This window comes from Cyanistes caeruleus, unplaced genomic scaffold (assembly GCF_971803275.1).
Source record: "Cyanistes caeruleus unplaced genomic scaffold, bCyaCae1.hap1.1 HAP1_SUPER_30, whole genome shotgun sequence".
In the NCBI taxonomy this organism is placed as follows: domain Eukaryota; kingdom Metazoa; phylum Chordata; class Aves; order Passeriformes; family Paridae; genus Cyanistes; species Cyanistes caeruleus.
In genome coordinates this window covers 1,068,553-1,088,591 of record NW_028256295.1, presented here as the reverse complement: position 1 = coordinate 1,088,591, position 20,039 = coordinate 1,068,553, and the positions used below count along the sequence as shown (strand labels likewise).

Genomic DNA, 20,039 nt, shown 5'->3' with positions numbered 1-20,039 from the left:
ACTGGGCACGCTGTATCATCAATATCTGACACTCACACTCCCTTCACTCTTGACTACTTGCTTCAAGCTCCTCTCTTATTATGTGTGCTGGACCCCAGCCTCAGCCAGGGCAGTAAATGGCAGCAGTTTCACATCAGGATGTGGTGACAGCAGTGCCTGCAAACACTCTGCTGTAGCACTGGCAGCGTGGGCTCCCTCCTGAAGGACGAGATGGATCTTCCCCAGCCCCGACAGACAGAGTCCCCTCTTTGCTACCTGCCCCTGATCCTGAGCCCAGAGATGCTGTCTGCCAGCACGTGTGAGAGCTGGTTCTCTGAGGAGATCAGAGGATGTGAGAGCCTGGCAATTTCATCCCAGAGAAGTAAATCCTCGGTGAAAGAGGCTGGCTGCTGGCATTACAATATTCTCAATGCTAATTACCAGAAATCTAGTTTCCAAGTCTTTTCACTTTTAAGATACCACTGCAGCAATCAGGCTGAAGTGGGATAATTAAACGAAGCACTGTCTCCTCTCCCCTCCTCCCCCCATCACTCTGCAGCCCTGTCTGTCATTTCCCAGCACGGAATGGCTGAGATGTGGGAGGCTGATAGGAAAGCTCAGTATGTAAAATGCTGAGTGCATTTTACAGGAGGTGTGGCTTCAGCACAGCTTCCTCACTAGGAAAGAGCCACAAGGAGCCCTGGCTGCTCCTGTGGATGGTTTATCACTGAGCTGAGTCCAGTCAAAAGTCGGTGAAAAAGATGTAGGCAAAGAAAGAGAAGAAGGAATGAGAATATTTTCCCCTTTTCCCAAAGCCAGAACAGGCAAAATCTCGCTTTCCTTTTGAAACCCACAGGTTGTGAATCCAGTTTTGGCAGCTGTGATAAATGTGCTGAAGCATCCAAATACTTGGGGTATAAGGAAAGGATTACTGCTTGTCAGAAGTTGTCTATCTTTTGAATATTCTGCCCAAAGCAGCAAACAATTGAGTAACAACTTGGTACTGACAGCTCTTCCTTAAGATACAGCAACCTCAGCCATTGCCTTAGTCCACAGTCTTCTCTCTGTCTCCACGGCTTAATAAAACAACTTTAAATGTTGCAGTTTTGGTCTTAAACCAAGAAGAGGAATTGTTCTTTCACATTGTCGTGGTTTTAAAGCAGTAACTAAAAAATTACTAGAAAACTTACTTATTTCTTGCTGTGAGATACGGATTAGAGCAAGAGCAAAATAGGCTTAAAACTTAAAAGGAAATAAAGGAAGTTTATTAACAAAACTACAAGAATAAGAACACCAGAATAAACTTCCAGAAAACCCTTTTATCCCCCACTACCCACCATTCCCTTGTTCACATGACAACATAGAGACAAGAAAACTTGGAACTTTGGTGTTTAAAACAGTCCCAATTCCTGCTAGAGTCTTTTCATCAGTCTTCGTAGAGAAACAGAAGTCTTCTTCTGCTAATCTATGGAGTTTCTCACAAGAAAACTATTTCTGTTATAGCTTTCTATTTCTCTGATGTCAGCTGCCTGGAAATCTGTCATCAGTTCACTCCTCCCATTTCACATCACTCTGAGGTGTGTATGGGCCATGAGTCTAGGGATGTCATTTTTAAGGATGAGTTATTCAAAGGCAAAAGTTCTCTTCATGGGTTTTTGTGAGCCTCCCTGGAAACAGAAATTTTTCTCTTTGCCTCTCAAGGCCCCAAATCTTCAACTATTACTTCTCCCCTCTGTTCCAGCACTTCACTGTATCACAATTACTCCACCTTTTACTCAAAATCCACACTTTGAACCACTCTATTCCTTCCAATATACTCTGTCATGAATTAAACGAGTTTTTTCAGAACACTATTGTCCATCTCCATGGCTTTAACAGAAAAATATTTCAGCTTAATTAAAGCATCTCTTTAGTCTCTCTTCCTCATCTAAAACTTAACTCTTTTCTTCACTGTCTTTGACGGTTTTATGATGTCTTCTTCATGTTATCTCTCTCTTTCTCCTCCTTCTCTCTCTCTGGGAAAAAGGAGTAATCTGTAAGTTTCATCCAAGTAGTAAAAGAGTTAAAGTCTTGGAAAGCTGCAGATGTTCATGGTGTCAGGTTTCAGTTCAGCAGCAGAAACTGCAAACCAAGCCAGGCCGGCTCCGTTTCTCCCCCTCCCCACCCTCTGTGGCCTTGTCCAGCCTGGAGTGGGGTGGGGAAACCGAGACAGAGCCCTGTGACCTCGTCAGAAGCCAGAAACCAAAGAGAACAAAAGAACTCTGGCTTTACATCTTAAGGTGGTGTTCACAAGTTGATCTCACTTCTCAATGGTTAAAACCACCACCAATTCTCAGAAATGACCAATAATTGGTCAGAGGAAAAACTCTTATCAGCCTCTCCCAGCTTCAACTTCCTCCCAGCTCCCGAAGCTATCTTAAAGGTAAAATCACCCCAGGACAACTGTGCATCTCAATACCCAGTTCCTGTAACTCTCCCCCTCTCTCGGAACCTTCGTTAACAATCCAACAGAAAAATTCTCCGGACCGTGCATCTCAGTACTCAGCTCTCATAAAATCTACTCAGACTTTTCCTCCCTTCTCGGAAACTTAGTTAAAAAACCAACAGAAAATATGAATATGCAACAAACTTCAGAAGAAATTAAAAACTGAGACTGCACAGCCTCAAGCTGTAAAAACTGTATCAAAACTCATCTCTCCAAAAGACAGGCGGTGAACTTGGGGGAATCAGTGTGACAGAGGCTGGTTCAGAGTTCACCCAGCGCCGATCCTGAGCTCAAAGCTGACCGTGATTGTAGCTGTTTTCATAATTTGATTTTGCAAATTTTTCAATAAAATTGTTATTGATAAATTTGGCTGAATTTCATTTATTACAGTGTACATGCACCTCAGCAGGGCTACTGATTTCACCCCTACCTCAGGCTCACCACCCTTGGGCCTGCTTCCAGACAGCCCAGCTGCATCCCCTTCCCCCTTCAAACCTAGTTTAAGCCCTCTCAGTGAGTTCTGCCACTTCATAAGATAAAATTCTTCTACCCTTAAGAGAGATGCAGCCCATCCAGTTCCAGCAGGCCGGGTGCCAGAAAAGTTGCCCCAAGATCAGAGAACCCAGAATTCTGCCAATGACACCAACCCTTGAGCCACTTGTTGATAATGTGGGCTCCCCTATTCCTTTCACTTCTTTTCTGCCACCAAAGGGACTGAGGAAAAGTCTACCTGTGCTCCTGCCCTATCAAGCACTCAGCCAGTGCCCTGAAGTCCCTTTGAATTGCCCTGGCACTCCTCTTTTCAATCTCATCTCTGCCAGCCTGGAGTAACAGCAGTGGATAATAACCAGAGGGCTGGATCAGCCCAGGAAGTCTCTCAGTGATGCCTCGTAGCCGAGTCCCAGGGAGGCAGCAGACCTCCCTGTGGGATGGCTCCAGTCAGCATGAGGGGCCCTCTGTTCCCCTCAGAAGGGAGTCACCCACTGCAACCACCTTTTTTTTCTTTTTAATAAGCTTTGTAACAAAAAGCCAGGCACTGGTAGATGGTAAAATTCTGATTTATAAATATTTTTTCCCATTTTTTATTGTTTTTTCCCCTCTTCACTCCAATAGCATCACAAGTATTGAGAATGAAAAAAGGCCACAGTCCATCATCATTTTCACCGTTTTATAGACATTTCTAAGAATATTCAGGAATGAGGATGGGCAAAAACAGCACTGCAGGAGCAGGAGTTGACTTCCAGTCCCATCAGAAAGGAAAAGGGGATCTTCCTGGAAAAAAATCCAATATTTTTAAAAAGCCCTAAAAAATTCCCAAATAAAATAAAAAATTTGGGCCCTCCCAGGCCCTGGTAGCCTGCTGGGCTGGAATTTCTCCTATTCCACCTCCAAATTATTCTTTACCAGTGGATTTGTCTGGAATTATGTCCTTTCTTTTCCCTATTTTTCCTTCTTAAAAATCCTTTTTCCCCCAGTTCCTTTCTTCTTGTTTCCACTATGTTTTCCTCATTTCCAGTGCTGTATGGGATTTTTTCGGATCTGGATTGTGTCCTGCCTCTCTCCCCACCTTCCATACCCCTAAATCCCAAAAAAGAATAACCCAAAAAACCTCAGAAGACTGAATCAGTACACGTGGCATTGTACTGTCATTGGAGTGTTCCTAGAAAAACGGGCAGAAATTTGGGATGAACATTCCCTCTCCAGTAGATCCATCAATACCTGCAATGCAGAAGTGGAAAAAGCTGCTAAAATTGGGATTTTGCCTTTCCAGGAGGGTTTTTGAACCTGCCTTTATTCATTAACCTTTCAACATGCACAACAGAGGACGGAACACGGCAGGGCCTTAGACACAACTTTGGTCCCTGACACACACAGGCTCCTTGTCCCACTACTGGCCTTCAGTAACACCTTGAACTCCACAATGCTGTGGAGCCGGGCCTTCAGCACAGGGACCTTTCCAGCCTGATCTGCGCTCCTTCCTCTGCGTCTCTGCACAAAACACGGCGCAGGAGAGAACGGCAGGAGGGGCCTGTGTGTCACAGCGCTCTGGATTTGTGACCCTTCAGCTCCACACAGATGCAGGTCAAGTGAAAAAGGAAAACTGTTTATTGATGAAATGCGAAGCAAAGGGATGAGCAGAGGGGCAAAAAAGGGGATGGGGAGTGTCTGAGGGCTGGAAGGAGGGAGCTACCAAAAGGGAGGGAGAGTGGAGGGAAAAAGAAGGGATGGGCAGTGTCTGAGGGCTGGAAGGAGGGAACTGTCAAAAGGGATGGAGAGTGGAGGGAAAAAGAAGGGATGGGCAGTGTCTGAGGGCTGGAAGGAGGGAGCTATCAAAAGGGAGGGAGAGTGGAGGGAAAAAGAAGGGACGGGCAGTGTCTGAGGGCTGCAGGGACAGAGCTATCTACAGGCAGGGGGAGAGGGCTGAAGCCATGTGAGCTTCCCACAGGCTCTGCTGTGCAAGTCATCAGCTGTGCCTGGAGCTCCAGCTGGTCTCTTCTGGTCTCAGCGTAGTCTCATCTTCCACAGCATCTTAAATGAAGACTGGTTCTCCTAAGCCAGCAGACAAGCGTAGCTCTGCAGCTCTTTTAGAGAATATCTCTTGAAGATCTGTGTTTGACTGAGAAGGGTTGTCATCTCTCCTCAGGGCTTGAAGTGCTGGAAGAGAGGGGTACAGAGCTACAATCAGAGCCCGGATCTGTGGGAATCCTAGGAGAAAGTCCTGCCAGGGCCATCCCAGCCTGCTCTTACTGTGGCTACAGGAGTTAAGGGGCCAACAGGACCACCTGCAAGGTATTGGATACGAATCTCTCCCAACTACATCCCCACCCAAATCTCTCGCCCTGCATCCCTGAAATCTGTCTGTGATATTCCCACACCACCAAGGTGTCCACACAGAGAGAGAAGCCCTCTGAAGCCATGGCACAGATTACAGCTCCCTGCACGGGCATTTCAGATCCCCCAGTGCCAGCCCCTCACTGCCCACTGCCCTCACTCACCCTCGATGAGGGCCTGCAGCTCTTTCTTCTGCCCCCTCAGGTGCTGCCCGGCCATCCCTGGGAACACAGAGCCTGTCAGGGCCCCAGCGGCACAGCTCCCTGCCAGCGGCGCTGCCAGCCCTGTGGCCACACGGCCTCCCGCCCCGGCAGGGCTCAGCCCGGGCCCTTGCCGCATCCTGACTCAGCCCAAGGGCACGGCTGCCAGAGGCCGGCAGCAGCAGCCCCGAGGGCAGCCGGGGCTCCAGGGCGCCGGGCCCGGGTGCCGCTGCCGGGGCAGCAGCCGGGGCCGGGGCCGAGCTGCGGCGGGGCGGGGAGGGAGCCCGGGCTCGTGGCTCACCGATGAACCTGATGGCCGCCTCTTGCAAGGGCTCCGGTGGGCTCTGCAGGTACGGCAGGGCCCGGCGCAGCTGCTCGGCCGCTCGGTTCCTGTCCTGTGCCAGCTGCAGAGAGCGGCAGGAGGGAAGGGTTGGCGCGGGCTCTGCCCCTCGGCCGGGCACTGCCTGCGGCCAGCCCCGGCCTCCCGTGCCCGCCCAGCCCTGAGGCCCGGCCAGCAGCCGCTGGCGCCGGGCTCTGGAGCGGGCAGAGGGCCGGCTGCTGCCCGGGGAGCCGCGGTGCCGCCCCTGCCCGCAGCCCCAGTGTGGGGCTCCATTGGCACCCGGCTCGGGGCCACAGGAGCCTGGAGAAGAAGCCGTGTGGCCCAGGGAAGGGAGTAGCGTGTGGGGCACAGGCTGGTGCCCCTGGGTGCAGCACCGGGCAGGGGCCACAGCTGCCAGCCCCACACACTGAGCACCGGGACCAGGGGGCTTCTCAAAGTTGAGCTAATCCAGGCTGCCCTTACCAGACACTCAGCAAACTTTGATAGCTGCTCCTTCCTAATCAGCTGCTTCAGATTCCTCCTCTTGAGGAACTCGGCCACACGAAGCAGCGTTTCCTGAGAGGCCTGGAGAGCAGCAGAGATGCAGAGATGGCACTGCAGCCCAGGGCACAGGACTCTTGTCTGGGTGACAGGGCCCCGAGGAAGCCGCAGCCTGGAAGGTTCCAGGACAGGTGGAAGCCAATGCCCTTCCCAGGGATGCACCAACATCACACAAAACCTGACCTTCGCCACATGCTGGTTCTCATCATGGCAGTGGATGAAGAGTGGAAGCAGGCTCTGGTTCAAAATCTTCTCCAGGGGCTTCTTTCCCTCATCCACTACCAAGTCCATTGCCTTGAAGAAGAGATCAAGGGAGAGCAACTGCACATGGCTGTGGTCCTGGAGGAAAACAAGAGAAAAATACCTTAATACCAATTCCCCCAGGCTTACCTGGGCAAAGGCCCAGAAATCTGTAAGACACAAAGTTTCTGGGCAGCAGCCAATGCCCGTGTCTGGGGGCACAGAGCCTTACATGGTCAAAGAGCAGCAGGAGTGCCTGAGCCAGCTTTGGGGCAGTGGTGCTGCATATCATGATGTCTTTATTCTTGAGAATACTGATGAACACACGGAGGGCCATGCCAACTACATCTCCATCTGCATCACCCAGCAGCTCCTGAAGGCTTCGAGACAGGCTGCACATTCTTATGGCCTGTGTGGAACACAAGGCTGAGCTGGGAAGCCCTGAACGGCTGCAGTGCCAAGACCGCCCTGGCACTGCAACCCCACCCTGCTGCTGCCGGGCCCAGAGGCCAAAGGGCTGTCCCAAAGCACTCAGGCAGGTGAGGCAGGAGAGCTGGGAGCAGCTGCCTCAGCTCCTGAAGCCCAGCCAGCCCAAGGAGCTGCTTTCCCCAGCACAGCTTCAGCCGCTGCCCTGTCCTCACCATCAAGGGTTCCCTGCTGAGCACCACGAGGCCTCTGAGCGCCAGGCGACGCCTCTGTCTGCACTCACTCTGCAGGTGCCTTGATGTGATCTCAAGGACACTGTCACCGTGTTTAGTCAAGTCCAAGCACTCGAGGACCTGAAAGGCACAGGGCAGTGACAGGGGAGCCGGCTGGCAGGAGCCTGGAACTGGGCAGGGCTGGGCCCAGGCAGCAGCACAGGGCGCGGGCACCGTCCCAGGCAGCTGTGGCTATGCAAGGGGACAGGGCTGGCAGGCAGCTCAGTGAGGTAGTGCTGGCCATCGGGCTCACCTCCACAAGGAATGCCAGGAAGGACAGATCACAGCATGGCTCCTCCCTTCTGAGTGACTTGAGCAGGTCGAGTGCAATATGGGAACAGAAGGGGATCAAGCCACGGAGCATCTCCCTGTCAGGGGAAAACAGCACCAAGACCCTGATGGTGGGGGGGCGGGGGGACAAACCTCTCCCAGGAAAGAATCACAGAGATCTGGCCTTTCCCCAGAATCCCTGGAGGGACCATGGGTACTTTGGGAAGTGGCTCCTTTTGGGCACCCTCCTCTCAGCCTTTTCCAGTCTGCTTAGCCATCCCTCAGTGACGAGGCCCTCTGGCCAGGACCACAGGGACTGTGTGACACACCCCAGGCACAGGGCACAGATTTCAGAGGCAGTTGGGAGAAGTGAGGCTCACCTGGCCAGCAGACCCACGGCATAGTGCTGGGTGTCAGCACAGAGCAGCGTGTCCCAGCCACGCTTGCGTCCCATTTCCATGACCACGTTGTCACACCGCAGTCGGCAGAGCAGAGATTTCATGGCCTGCACTGCAAACCTGTGTGCAGAGCAAAGCCAAGGTCACACTGAGTGCACTGGTGTCAGCCACAAGGGCATGGGAAGGACAGGAGGACTGGCACCTGTTGGGGTTGCTGGGAAGGCGGTGTTGCTCCCGGCATGCTTTCCAGAAGCTGTCAGCTTCCACTGGTGGCATCTGCTGGGTGGTGATGACAACATGGAACAGCAGAGCCACAAACAGACGGGCGGAATAAAGCATCATCGCCTCGCAGCACTGTGGCATCTGGACAATCACCCAGAGCACCAGAGTTGCCTGCAAAAGAAGCACACCAAGGCAGTGCTCAGTGCCGAGGTGTCCATGGGGCAGGGCCTGAGGGGAGACACAGGGGGAGCAGCAGGCCTGGTGCCCCCTGAGCCTGCCCCTAGCCCAGGTTTCAGCCCAGCACCTTAGGCAGGGAGAAGACAGAGAGCTCCTGGGGAAGCAAGCTCCAGGTGATCAAAGGCCATGTCCATAAACTCACACTCAAGGGAAAAACGTCCTTGTTGTCTCCATCAGAGGTGCAGGTGCTGCAAAGGGGCCAGTTCTCCATCACACAGAGCAGTGTTGGCAGCACTTTCTCTACTGTTGGTCCCGACGAGCCTATGGTTTGCCACATCATGGCAGCAGCTCTGTGGGATCAGAGCTCTGTGTCAGGGGTGTCTCAGTCACAGAGCCATGCCCTGTGTAGCTGTGGGGACCCAGGTGACAGAGCCCCAGTGCCCTGAGGGGCAGGGAGGGAGCATTGGCAGCAGCCTCAGGACACAGAGGGGCCCGAGGCTCCTGGACCTCTCTGCCTGTTGGGCAGAGCCCATTGGACAGGCTGTGCAGGGCCATGGGCCCTAAAGGCTGGTGAGCCCTGAGCTCTCAAGGCACGTGGGCCCCATACCTGTCACACGATGGGGCACAGTGCAGGAGGGCCAGCACCACATCAGCAGGGTGTTCTTCAGCCAGCCTTATAATGTCAATTTGCTGCCTGACATCCACAGTGACACGGGACACCAGACTCTGGTGAATGTTCCTCACAGTAGCTGGCACCTGGAGGAGGCATGGGGAAGACATGGAGTGCTGTCCAAGGCAGCAACTTCCCCAGCTTCCCCCAAGAAGTGCTTCCCTTCCTGTCATGCTCTGCTGGCCTCAAAGGCTGAGGGGGCCCTGTGGATGTGGCATGAGGGGGAACAGGATCATGGGAGACCTCCAGTTCCAGTACCTGACTGGGTACCTGCTGGTCAGAAGAAGCAGCTCTCTTCTCAACAACGTCAGAAGAAACACAAGGGTCCTTGAAATAATCCCATATGAGCTCTTGGCTTATAGTGGGAGTGGGTGTCCTGTTGGCCTTTGCGATGCCCTCAGTCTCTCCGGTGTCATCATTTTGAATGCCCTCAGTCCCTGCCATGTCAGCCTTTGCCCTGTCAAACTCCACTGCAGCGTCAGACTCTTGTGAGTGCTCAGCTGAATCCGGGCTGACATCAGGCTCTGCCTGGAGCTCAGTCAGCCTGCAGTCAGGCTCAGCTGCACCCTCAGTTGCTGCTGTGGTGTTCCTTCTGTGCCGAATGCGCAGGAATTTGCGGAACCTCTGTGCAAGGAGAACAAAGGACTGGGAAGAGAGGCATGTTCCATGGAGTGCTCCAAGCTCCACTGCTGGGCTGAGCAGTGCCAGCAGGCCCAGCCCAGGTGGGGATGGCTGCAGGTACCTGCGCTGCTCTGTGGAAGCGGCCACGGGCAGGCTCCTGCTCTTGTGTCTGGTCCATGGCTGCATCTGGCAAAGAGCAGCCAAGGCTGAGGGGCTGCAGGAGAGGCCGGAGAACACAGCGCAGCCCTGCACTCTCCAGGCAGGGACAGCCCTGGGATGGCTCAGGGTATGGAGCACAGCCACTGCCAGGGGTCAGCCCCAATCCCTCTTGCGTCCTGTCCTTGGGCACGTTCACAGCGGATGGGATGGGATGGGATGGGATGGGATGGGATGGGATGGGATGGGATGGGATGGGATGGGATGGGATGGGATGGGATGGGATGGGATGGGATGGGGCCTAGCTGGCTGCAGCCATCAGTCCTGTGGCCCAGTTCTGCCACTCACCATCCTGCAGTGGCTGGAACTGCTCCTGCTCTTCAGGAGGTTGTGCAGCTCCAGGGTCTGTGTTTCTGTTCCCCCTGAACACATTGAACAGCCTGAGGAATCTGCCTGCCATGACACAATCTGGCCTTGAGGGCACCTTCTAGAGAGATGCCTTGGGAAATCTCTGAGTCACCAAGTTGTGCTGTTGTGCCTGGAAGGCACCTGCGACAGAGAAGGCTCAGAAAGGCTACAGGACAGCAAGTCCTGCAGTCTGGTCTCAAGGGCTCCTGCCACAATGACTGGAGACTCCTCTTAAATGATACAGATGACCAAATACCACAAACTGGCCTGGATGGCACAGGCCACAGGGGTAGGAGATGCCTTGGGAAAACCACGGGTCAACAAGTCCCGCAGTCTTGCCCCGCAGGCACCTGCAAAAGAAAAGCCTCGGGAAAGCCACGGGCCACCAAGGCCCGCAGTCTTGCCACGAGGTCACCTGTACAAGTAAAGACTTGGAAAAGCTCCGGGTCCGACACAAACGAGTGCGCTGTGCGGGGGCTCCTCACAGCACCGCTCTGCCGCGTCCTGTCCCGTCGCGTGCACTGGGCACTGTGGCATGGCCCTGTCACCGCCAGCTCCTATGTCACCACATGTCACAAAGGACCCTCTGACACCCTGTCCATTTCCATCCCATGGTGACCATATGTCACAAAGGGTCTTTGCACACACTGCCACCTGCCCTTGGGCTGCCCCCATCCCCCCCAAAGTGGCCCAGGTTGGAAGGAATCCCTTGCTCAAAGTGTCTTAGACAGCCCAACAGGATCTTTAGGAACACCTCAAACCATCAGCAAACGCTGCCCTGCTCTGCAGGCTCAGGGCAGCAGAAGGAGCCCCCAGGGCTGCCGACACAGCCGCAGCAGGAAGGGCACGGGGCCTTGCACAGAATCTGCACAGGGGCCTGGCAGCACTAAAATCTGCAGGTGTGGCAGAGTCCCCACCAAGGCAGACCTGCCACCCCAGCCGAGCCCTGGCAGTGCTGGTGCCCTTCTCCTGCCCCAGAGACCTGTGCCCCTGGGGGGTTTCTGTGCCTGAGGGCAGCCAAAGCCCACGTGCATTGGGAGCTGGGCTCCTTCCTGCAGGGGCTGTTGGCAGGAGCTCCTGGAGCTACTGCTGGCAATGCTTAGTCTTGGTCAGATTAATTACATGTGGGAATAATTTTCCCATTGATGTCATTTCCTGCAGCTATAAAACATCTTTGTGGGGAAGGCAGAGAAGGATCTGGCATTTAAGAATCCTCAATTCATGAGAGCTTCCCCATTGCTCAATTCAAGAATTTCCTACAAGTTGCAGACTTCAATTAATTGGAATGGCCGGAGAATGTGAAAGAGTTGCAAGTTTGCTTCCCATCTCAAAGCAGCAAGTCCTTTGCCTTAACATCATCCATTGAGAGTCACTTTACAAAATATAACACTACATAGAGGCTAAAAAAAAGGCCATTCTTTTGTTTGCAAACCTTTGCTTTTCTGTGGAGGGATGATAATATCCTAATTCTCTGAAAAATTAAAGCTCTCAAGGAATGAAAGTCCACTCAGTATTTCAAAATAGTCCAAACGATTGAGTAGATTGCAAAAAGGCTAATCCTCCCCCTGGTACAGATATCTAGGTGGCCAGTAAATTACAGCTCTCCCCTCTTCTTTTTTTGCATGAGAACCAGGACCACTAACAGGAAAATTCACAGATATTCCTTATGTCCTCCATAACCAAAGCTCAGCCAAACCATGGATGCTCCCGTCAAACTGACTCAAATTCCAGCCTAGACCTCTCACTTCCAGACAACTTCTTCCCCAACACCAATGCTCCCAAAACACGCTCACAGAACTCCTCAACACCCCACAGGACCCTCAACTGTTCCCATCCCACCGCAGAGCTTTCCCACCCTCCAGCAGACCCCCTGGTTCCTTGCACATGCCATGGGATGGCACTCAGCAGGATCTGCCCCAAGGCCTTCCACAGTAGCAAGCTCGGGCTGCCAGGCCACTGGTTCCTGGATCATCCTTCCCACTGACCCTTCCTGTGCACAGCTGTTACATTTACACATTTGAGCCAGCTTGGACTTCTCCCCTTAACCAGGATTGCTGGGAAAGGATGGAGAGCAGCCTGGCAAGCTCTTTCTCCAGCTCCCTCTTTACTCTTGGGACAGCTAGAACATTCCACAGGAAAGCAACTGGTGCCACAAGGAGTGGGCGACCTCAGGGGAGATCACTCAGGACTGCTAAATCCTGAGGGAACACCGCTGGGTTTGACCTTTGGGTATCTGCGCAAACTTCAAGTCAGCCGCCTTAGTTTCCAGGACAGCTCTGTGTTGGCCAGCATCCTGATGTGGATGCAGGACTGCTGCGAGGCACTGCTGGGACCCAGCAGGACAGGACTGGCTGTCTTGTTTACATGTTGAAAATGAGTTACATCATATTTAGCTAGAAATTTAGTGATCCCTGAATTTGATAAGGAGCTGGGCCATTACAAGCTAAGAAATTTCTTTGGATTCTGTATTTTAGCCATTTTTTAGCATTTAATTTTATCTCAATACAGCAAAGTAGAGGCGCTTCTTTTGCTTTGGATTCTTTAGGGAATTGTTTCCCATCTGAAAGGAAGACTCTGTGAAGGGAGTGGTTGTCCAGGGGCAAAATACAGGTCATGAAGAAACAAGACGTGGCTGAGACCTCTTACATCCCACACTAAGGAGTCAGCCAAGGGAAAGGAGCATTTGGGAGTCATGCCTGGGGGAGGAGGGACAGGTGGTGGGGTTGTGGCTGTCTCTTAGCTGGGGGACACGGCTCAAAGGGCAAATGGTTGAGGTTTTGGTGTTGGACTGCTGCTGCCCCGAGGAACCACTGCTATTGCGCAACTTTTCCATCACTGTGTCTGTTTACTGTGGGTGAGCCTCTGCTCACAAGTGTAGCCATGTAACTGGGTCCTTTCAATACCCGATCACTCTGGGAGGGATCCTCACCATCTGCTTGGGTGCCTCAGGGGAAAACCAGGACCCCAACCACCTTTGAAAGGGAGCATCTCATGGCTGCTTGTGGGAGCCCAGCAGCTGCTGCTGTTGCCAGGGCATTACACAGGTGACAGCCAGGGGACACCCAAAACAATCCCCCCCTCCACCTTCTTTCTCCTTCCAGGCCTGCCCAGCCCCTGCTGTTTCTGCTGCTGATCCGGATTTTTATTCCACTTTTAGCTCCACATCTCTGGGTCTGCCCAGCCCCATGCTGCTCCTGCCGCAGCTTTGGGCTCATTGCTAAACTCTTTGCCACCCCAGGCCTGCACTCCTCTGCTGTTCCAGCCCGGCCCCTCGAGGCTCCTGCTATCGTCCATTTCACCAACTTTATATCGCCACACATTCAGGTGCCAAAATGAGTGTAGTGGGTCGACCCTGGCTGGGTGCCAGGTGCCCACTCTGTCGCTCTGTCACTCTCTTTCCCACTGGGACAGGGAAGAGGATAGGACGGAGAACGGCCAGCGGGGTGAGATAAAGCACTTTTATTACAGTAAAATAAAGAAATAAGCAGAGATCTGTGTCTGCGTGGGCTGAAGAGTTCCCGCCCCGTGGCTGAGGGGACCGGCGGGGCGGGGCCGCCCGCGCCTGGGCGGGAAACGCCCCCTGCGGCCGGGAGCGGCGGCGGCGGCGGCGGCTGCGCAGTGGGGACGCGCCCGCCCCTCCCGGGTCCCTCAGGGAGCGCCCACGTCCCCTCAGCGGCCCTCGGGTACCTTCAGGGACCGGCGTGTCTGCTCAGCCACACGCGGCATGCCCGTGTCCCCCTCAGGTGATGCCCACGTTCCCTCAGTGACTCCGACGTACCCTGAGAGACTCGACAGACACCCACCTCTGCACAGTGACCCCATGTCACCTCAGTGCAATCCTGAGCACCTGCCACCCTCGGTGACCCTCATGGCCCCAGAGTGGCATGCAGGGCACCTTCATGCCTTTCAGAGACCTTCATGACACCTCAGCAACACACGGGGCATCCGCCTTCCCTCAGTGATGCATGAGGCACTTATGTCAGGAAAATTAACCCACAAACACCAGAGGTTTATATCCAAAAAGAAGACACAGGAGTCTCGTTACTTTATTTGAATAAAGGGAAAGGCCATGGGGCATTCCCCTGGGGTCTCTCAAATTTTTAGTGGACGCAGACTCCTTTCTTTCCTAATTTCCTGGCCGCATTTCCCACTCTCTTTACCCATTGGTGGAGGTATTTGAGAGGTACAGGCTTCCCAAATCACCTAATACAGACCCCCTTCTAATGCATACCCCCCATTTTTCTTATCCTATGGATATGATGGTTCCACGCATTGCTTCTTCCATCTCTCAGTTCCTAGCTTTACCCACAGTTTGTTTGTAAAGAGAAATCTCTCCCATATCTTTCAATCTCTTCTGAGAACCTAGTATCAGCTCAGTGACTCACATGTCCCCTCAGCATCACTTGCAGCACCCACCTTTCCCTCAGTAACCCACACATCCCACCAGCAAATCCAGGGGCACCAGCCATCCCCTCAGTAACTCACTCACCCTGAGTACAGCCCCAGGGGCCAGCAGCAGGCAGAAAGCCGCAGGGGCAGGGGAAAAAGCTCTGCCCTGCTTACAGTGTGGGCTGAGGGCCAGGAGAGCTGCATGAGGGCCAGGAGAGCTGCATTTCCACCCTGAGGTTTAGGAGACAGGAGCTTTCACCCTCCTTATAGGGCTGCCCCTCTCTCCAGACAGCCAAAGGAGCACAATGGCAAAAGGCCAGCAACAGCAAAGCAGAGACCCAGCCCTGCACACAGGGAGGTCGCCCAGCACAAACCAGCCGTGGCACCCTGAAGTTGCCCACCGCACTCTCGTGTATCCCTGCCCTGGGAATGCCAGGAATATGCTTTGCCCAGAGGGCCTTACTGTGGCTCCTCTTGGGCTCGAAGTTTCTGTTCTTCTTACTCACTCGTGCCTAAAGCCACAGAGCTTGGTGTCCCCCACTGCAAGAGGAACAAGACTCAACACCCAGGCAGTTGAGCTCACGGCCTAGGGCTAATGGGCTCCAATCCCGAGGACAGGGAGGGCACACGCCCAGCCCCACAGCTCTCTAATGCCAGGGCCAGGGTTACACACCTGATTACAGGGGGCCTCCTTCTAACCATCTGCTGAGGGAAATTCCTGGAAAGCACCAGAGAAGATGAGTTTCAGGAACAAGGCGGGTGCCTGGGGGCAGCTTATGGCCTCTGACATCCAACTCCTCAGGGCTTCCCACAACCCCGGCCCCTTAGGATCTGCCCCAGCAACCCAGGCAGCAACACACGGGCAGGAGGACACAGATGGTGCTTCCTGGATGGGACAGGGCTTGTGGCTTCAGCACAACCACCAAAGGCCAAGGGGCTTCTGGCCATCCTCCCCACACCACTGCATGCCTGGGAAGCTTGCTGAGCATGACCACCCTTTTCCCTCTCTTCCCCTATGCCCTGTGCACCATGGGCAGCAAAAGAAAGCTCCTGGGAGTCTGTCCATTGTAACATATCCTATATTTACATACTAAAGAAAATAAAAAAGAAGAAAATAACAATCTTTAATGTAGTAAATTAAAGGGCCAGGAGACCTTCTGCTCCCATTAACAAACTTTTATTAGATAGAACTGGGCCTAGAGGTGGGGGCTTGGGGTGTGCACCGCCACCGCTGCTCCCCGTGGTCGACGTCGAGGAGGAAGATCACACAGGCCTGTCGTCATCCACTGTCAGGAGGACTGGAGCCTCTATGCTTGCCGGGATCACCCAGAGACTCTGTCGCAGGCTCGAAAATCCAGGGGTGTCTTCCCTCTCAAGTCCTGCCCAGGTCATGGCAACCAGCTTGATGGACTGAGATTGGCGCACCCAGTCTCCCCAGGTCCCCGATGCCGCCACAGTGGGGTCCTCCAGATGTTCCCTGAGTGTGGCTCATTGTCCAGGGCTCTTTGCTCCCAGGTGGTAATATGATTTTAATATGCACCCGTGTGCAAGTCTTTATGGGAAATGGGGAAGTTCATCCTGGGCAGCAGCTAAATTACCCGATGGGTTGGGAGGGGGTAAGGGATGGGGATACAAATGCAAGGATAAAACAAGTACAAACTTCTTGACAGTGGGCCCTTTTAGGGCTTGCAACACCAAAAAGAAATAAAACAAATACGAACTTCTTAACAGTGAACCTTTTTGGGACTTACAACACCAAAACCCCTTATCCAGGGACCTAAACTGGGATTGAAGCACGAACATATAATTTGAACATTGGGATTTTTATTTGTAACAATATCCCCCCTCTTTTAATTTGACCAGGCATCAGCCTGTGTCAATTTGTTATTTCAGGCTCCTGGTAGTGAAATTTCTTTAGTCTTTGGTGTTGGTCATATACCCTTTTTGCTGCTTTCAGCTCTGAACTTTCTAACATTAGGATCTTAGTTTTTCCCTTCTCTTGGGTTATTTCTAAGGAGTTGTAGATCGTGCTGCTAGACTCTATTACTGAGGTAATCATTCTGATCAAACACGGGATGACACAGGGAAGAAATAACAGTCCTGCTAGTCCCGCTATACCAATGAATGCCACCTTTTCCCACCAGCCCTTAAAGGACCAGAAACTATCTCACCAATCAGTATTCAGGATCAGCATCCATTCTTGGTTCCCTACTTGGAGATTTTTCTGATCTCTTTAGAAATGTTCCAGATTACTTCACTTTTATCATCTACTTCTAGGCAGCATTCAGAGGTGTTGAACTTCCCACAGATTCCCCCCTCATCAGCGAGAAGGTAATCTACTGCCAGTCAGAGTTGGTACACCAGGTACATCAGGTCTGGGAGAGGTGGTCACTTATATGATCAAGGCTGGGGCTGTTTTGTTTGATGTTATTTCAATTACAGCTTGGAGCCTGATTATTCTGTTTAACATGTATATTGGGGTCCTATATCCCCAGGACCCATCCTGGGCCCAGGTCGCTGGCCCATAAGTTCTTATTATTTCCTCCAGGGTCCAGACTGTTCCTTTCTAATTCTGGGTCCCTCCTGTGCTTATTACACTCCTTCCTTTTTAGGGGCCTCTTTAGGTTGTCATATAGTGGTACTCCAAGCTCTGAGCCAGCTTGTTTTGGGAGCAGGAAGAAAGCTGGCTTTATCACCCCAATCGTGCAGCTACCTGACCAGTCTCCTGGTAGATGTGTATAAGCTGCATCCCTGCAGATCCAAAAGAAATCATCTGGGGCTTCCCAAAAACCCTCCCTGTCTTCATAGGGGTACTCCCAATGCTTTGATAGGCTTCTAATTCCCCAGAAGGGATTGATCCCTTTTTCTGCACATTCATAAAGGTTATATCCTTTGTGATGAATGCACCCTTTTTCCCTCTTCTCTAAGGATCAATATCTTAGGTTGGGCTCCTGGGGGAACCCATTTAGTTCCTAGATTCTTCGTTATATCTTTTGCATGCCATCCGCCCCACCAGGGTTCTATATCTTTTTCCAGTTTGTAGAATACAGTCTTCCCCAATTACCTTAGCCTTTAATTCCCATTTTTCTCTTCTCCTATACCCTGGTGTGCTTTGGCCTTCCCCAGTTCATTTTATGCTTAGAATTTCTCAAGGTTTCAAGCTAATTCCCTCCCAGGGCCAAATATCAGACATTTTAGTACTCCCACATACCCAACAATCAGTTATATTTAATTCCTTGCTGATGTTTTCAACTAAATCAATGAACAAGTTCTTCCCACTCAAATTTTCCTATTCTTCATTTCCCACGCTCATGTCCACTCTTTTCTCCTTTACCACATCAGATTCACCTTTTACTGGTTCGTTCTTTTCAAAGCACAGCCAAGTATCCCTCATGGGACAGTCTCCCAAAAGACGTTCTCTAAAAGTGGCCGTATTTCTGGTAATCCTATATGTTTTTCCGTTTTCTTGGCATTCTTCTAATTGTGATTTGTTGTAGCAAGAAGGACTCAAATTTGTGTGGACCCTTACCAGGGACCCTAGATTTTCCCCATCATACAAGGGATAATAACATTTCATGCAAGAGTCTGTCCCCATGGCATTGGTGAGGTGCATTGCTATCACCAGACCTACCATGAGCCTTGTGATGATCCTTTTAGGCTCCCTGCAGTCCGTGACTCCCAAGAGTCCAGCAGGAACCATGTTTGATCTCCCCTGGTCTTGCCTCTTGGGGTTTTCCTTACGCTCTTTTAGGGGGTGGTCTGGGTCCAAGGCTTACGGCTTTATTATTTCTCTTTTGTCCTTCTCCTTTTTACTGTTGTCGTTTTTGGTCTTGGGAAAGCTGCCCTGTGAGGGATATAGTCTTGGCTAGGGATTCGAGCCCTATTTGGGGTTCTTCCACCTTTTCAAGCAATAATAACAATAGTTACAAGTTAATGACAACTGGAAAACACTTTAGCATTATTTCACAAACTTTAAAGAAACACTTAACCACAAATGTTGCAGCCAAGAGAACACTTAACAACAACTGTTGTAATTCCAGTTCCTGATTGGGGACTTTAGTCTCTGGGTTTCCTTCTTAAGGTTATTTTCAAGTCCTTGGTGTTGGGGACAACAGTCCAGTTAGAGAGATCTTTTTCGGAGTTTACTTCCCCATCTGGTGGTGCCACTGGTCCTTTAACTCGAGTCACGTGTGTCCACCCTTTTTCCCGGGTTCTCACAGCCGTATGTGTGGTGAGTTGGACTTGGTAGGGTCCTTCAAACTTTGGAGTGAGAGGAGAGTTAGCCCAAGATTTTACCAATACCCAATCCCCAGGGTTAATATGGTGTGTGTCTACCTCAAAGGGAGGAGTTTGAGGGAGATACCCTTTTTTCCTGAGGTTTTCTGAAGTTTTAACAACAGTTTCCAAATACCTCCTTGAGGTTTCTTCCCCTTCAGTATACTGGGCAGTGCTGTAAGGAGTAATTAGGAAGGGGAGTCCAAATAACATTTCATAGGGGGATACCCCTAAATCTGCTCAAGGTCGGGTTCTTATCTGTAATAAAGCCAAAGGGAAACATTTTATCCAATCTAATTTAGTCTCCAGAGTCAGCTTGGTTAAGGTCGTTTTTATGGTCTTATTCATCCATTCTACCCGACCGGAGCTCTGGGGATGCCATGGGGTGTGTAACCTCCACTTTATCCCCAGGGCTTCAGTGGTTTCCTGGAGGACACGGGCAGTGAAATGGGGGCCTTGGTCCGAGTCTATGTTATTGATTAACCCATACCTGGGGACAATATGTTCCAAAAGTATTTTGACTACTACTCTCGCTGTTTCATTCCAAGTGGGAAAAGCCTCTGGCCAATGGGTCAGGTTATCTACGATCACTAGCAGGTGTTTGTATCCCTGTGCTAGAGGCATTTCTGTGAAATCAATTTACACATTTTGGAAGGGTCTCTCCGCTAGTTCCCTCCCCCCTGGTATGGGTTTCGTCATCACTCGTTGGTTTACCCTTTGACACATTACACAGCCCTGAGTGATGGCCTTTGCTATATCATAAACCCCTATGCAGATGTTCTCCCTCAAGGAGTGGTCACATAGACCCTGCGTCCCCCAATGTGTCAATTTGTGTATTTCATCCAATACCCTGCTGTTGCAGTCCGCAACTCCAGGATCTCATCCAGGGAAGCAGCAGGATTCTGGGGACCAGCATCAAACACCAACCGAGACGGGCTCCCGTTCATGAAACCATTTATTCAGCATGGGAACAAACCCAGGTCCAGAACAGAGAGCCCTGAACAGAGGCACAGCAGGGGTTTTTGAGGGACAGAACTCTCAAGGGTTTCCACCTTTGAGGATGGAGTTCAGGGTCAGGGACCAGTAGAAGCACAGCAAGGGAGAACCCTGCAGGGACTCAAACCCAATCAGAACTCCTG

General features: G+C 51.9%; 2 protein-coding genes across 2 annotated transcripts in view; both read right to left on the bottom strand.

Annotated features, from left to right (window-relative positions):
• LOC147645241 (uncharacterized) overlaps window positions 1–20,039 on the bottom strand; it is a 234,263-nt gene that overhangs the window by 44,199 nt on the left and 170,025 nt on the right. The window lies entirely within an intron of this gene.
• On the bottom strand, window positions 5,453–10,752 carry LOC147645247 (maestro heat-like repeat-containing protein family member 7). The gene is made up of 14 exons (XM_086874760.1): window positions 10,177–10,752; window positions 9,794–9,858; window positions 9,322–9,675; window positions 8,989–9,137; window positions 8,584–8,731; window positions 8,185–8,375; window positions 7,965–8,102; window positions 7,568–7,682; window positions 7,258–7,395; window positions 6,849–7,025; window positions 6,560–6,715; window positions 6,299–6,400; window positions 5,798–5,900; window positions 5,453–5,517 (listed from the first exon to the last, which is right to left on the bottom strand). The coding sequence occupies exons 1-14, from the start codon at window positions 10,286–10,288 to the stop codon at window positions 5,453–5,455; spliced, it is 2,013 nt and encodes a 670-aa protein (XP_086730886.1). The 5' UTR covers window positions 10,289–10,752.

Coding starts and splice junctions, on each gene's coding strand:
- LOC147645247 (XM_086874760.1), bottom strand. CDS start 10,288: ATGGCAGGCAGATTCCTCAGGCTGTTCAATGTGTTCAGGGGGAACAGA. Junction 7,683..7,964: donor GCCGTGGGTCTGCTGGCCAG/GTGAGCCTCACT, acceptor TTCCCCTGACAG/GGAGATGCTCCGTGGCTTGA. Junction 5,901..6,298: donor CAAAGTTTGCTGAGTGTCTG/GTAAGGGCAGCC, acceptor CGCTCTCTGCAG/CTGGCACAGGACAGGAACCG.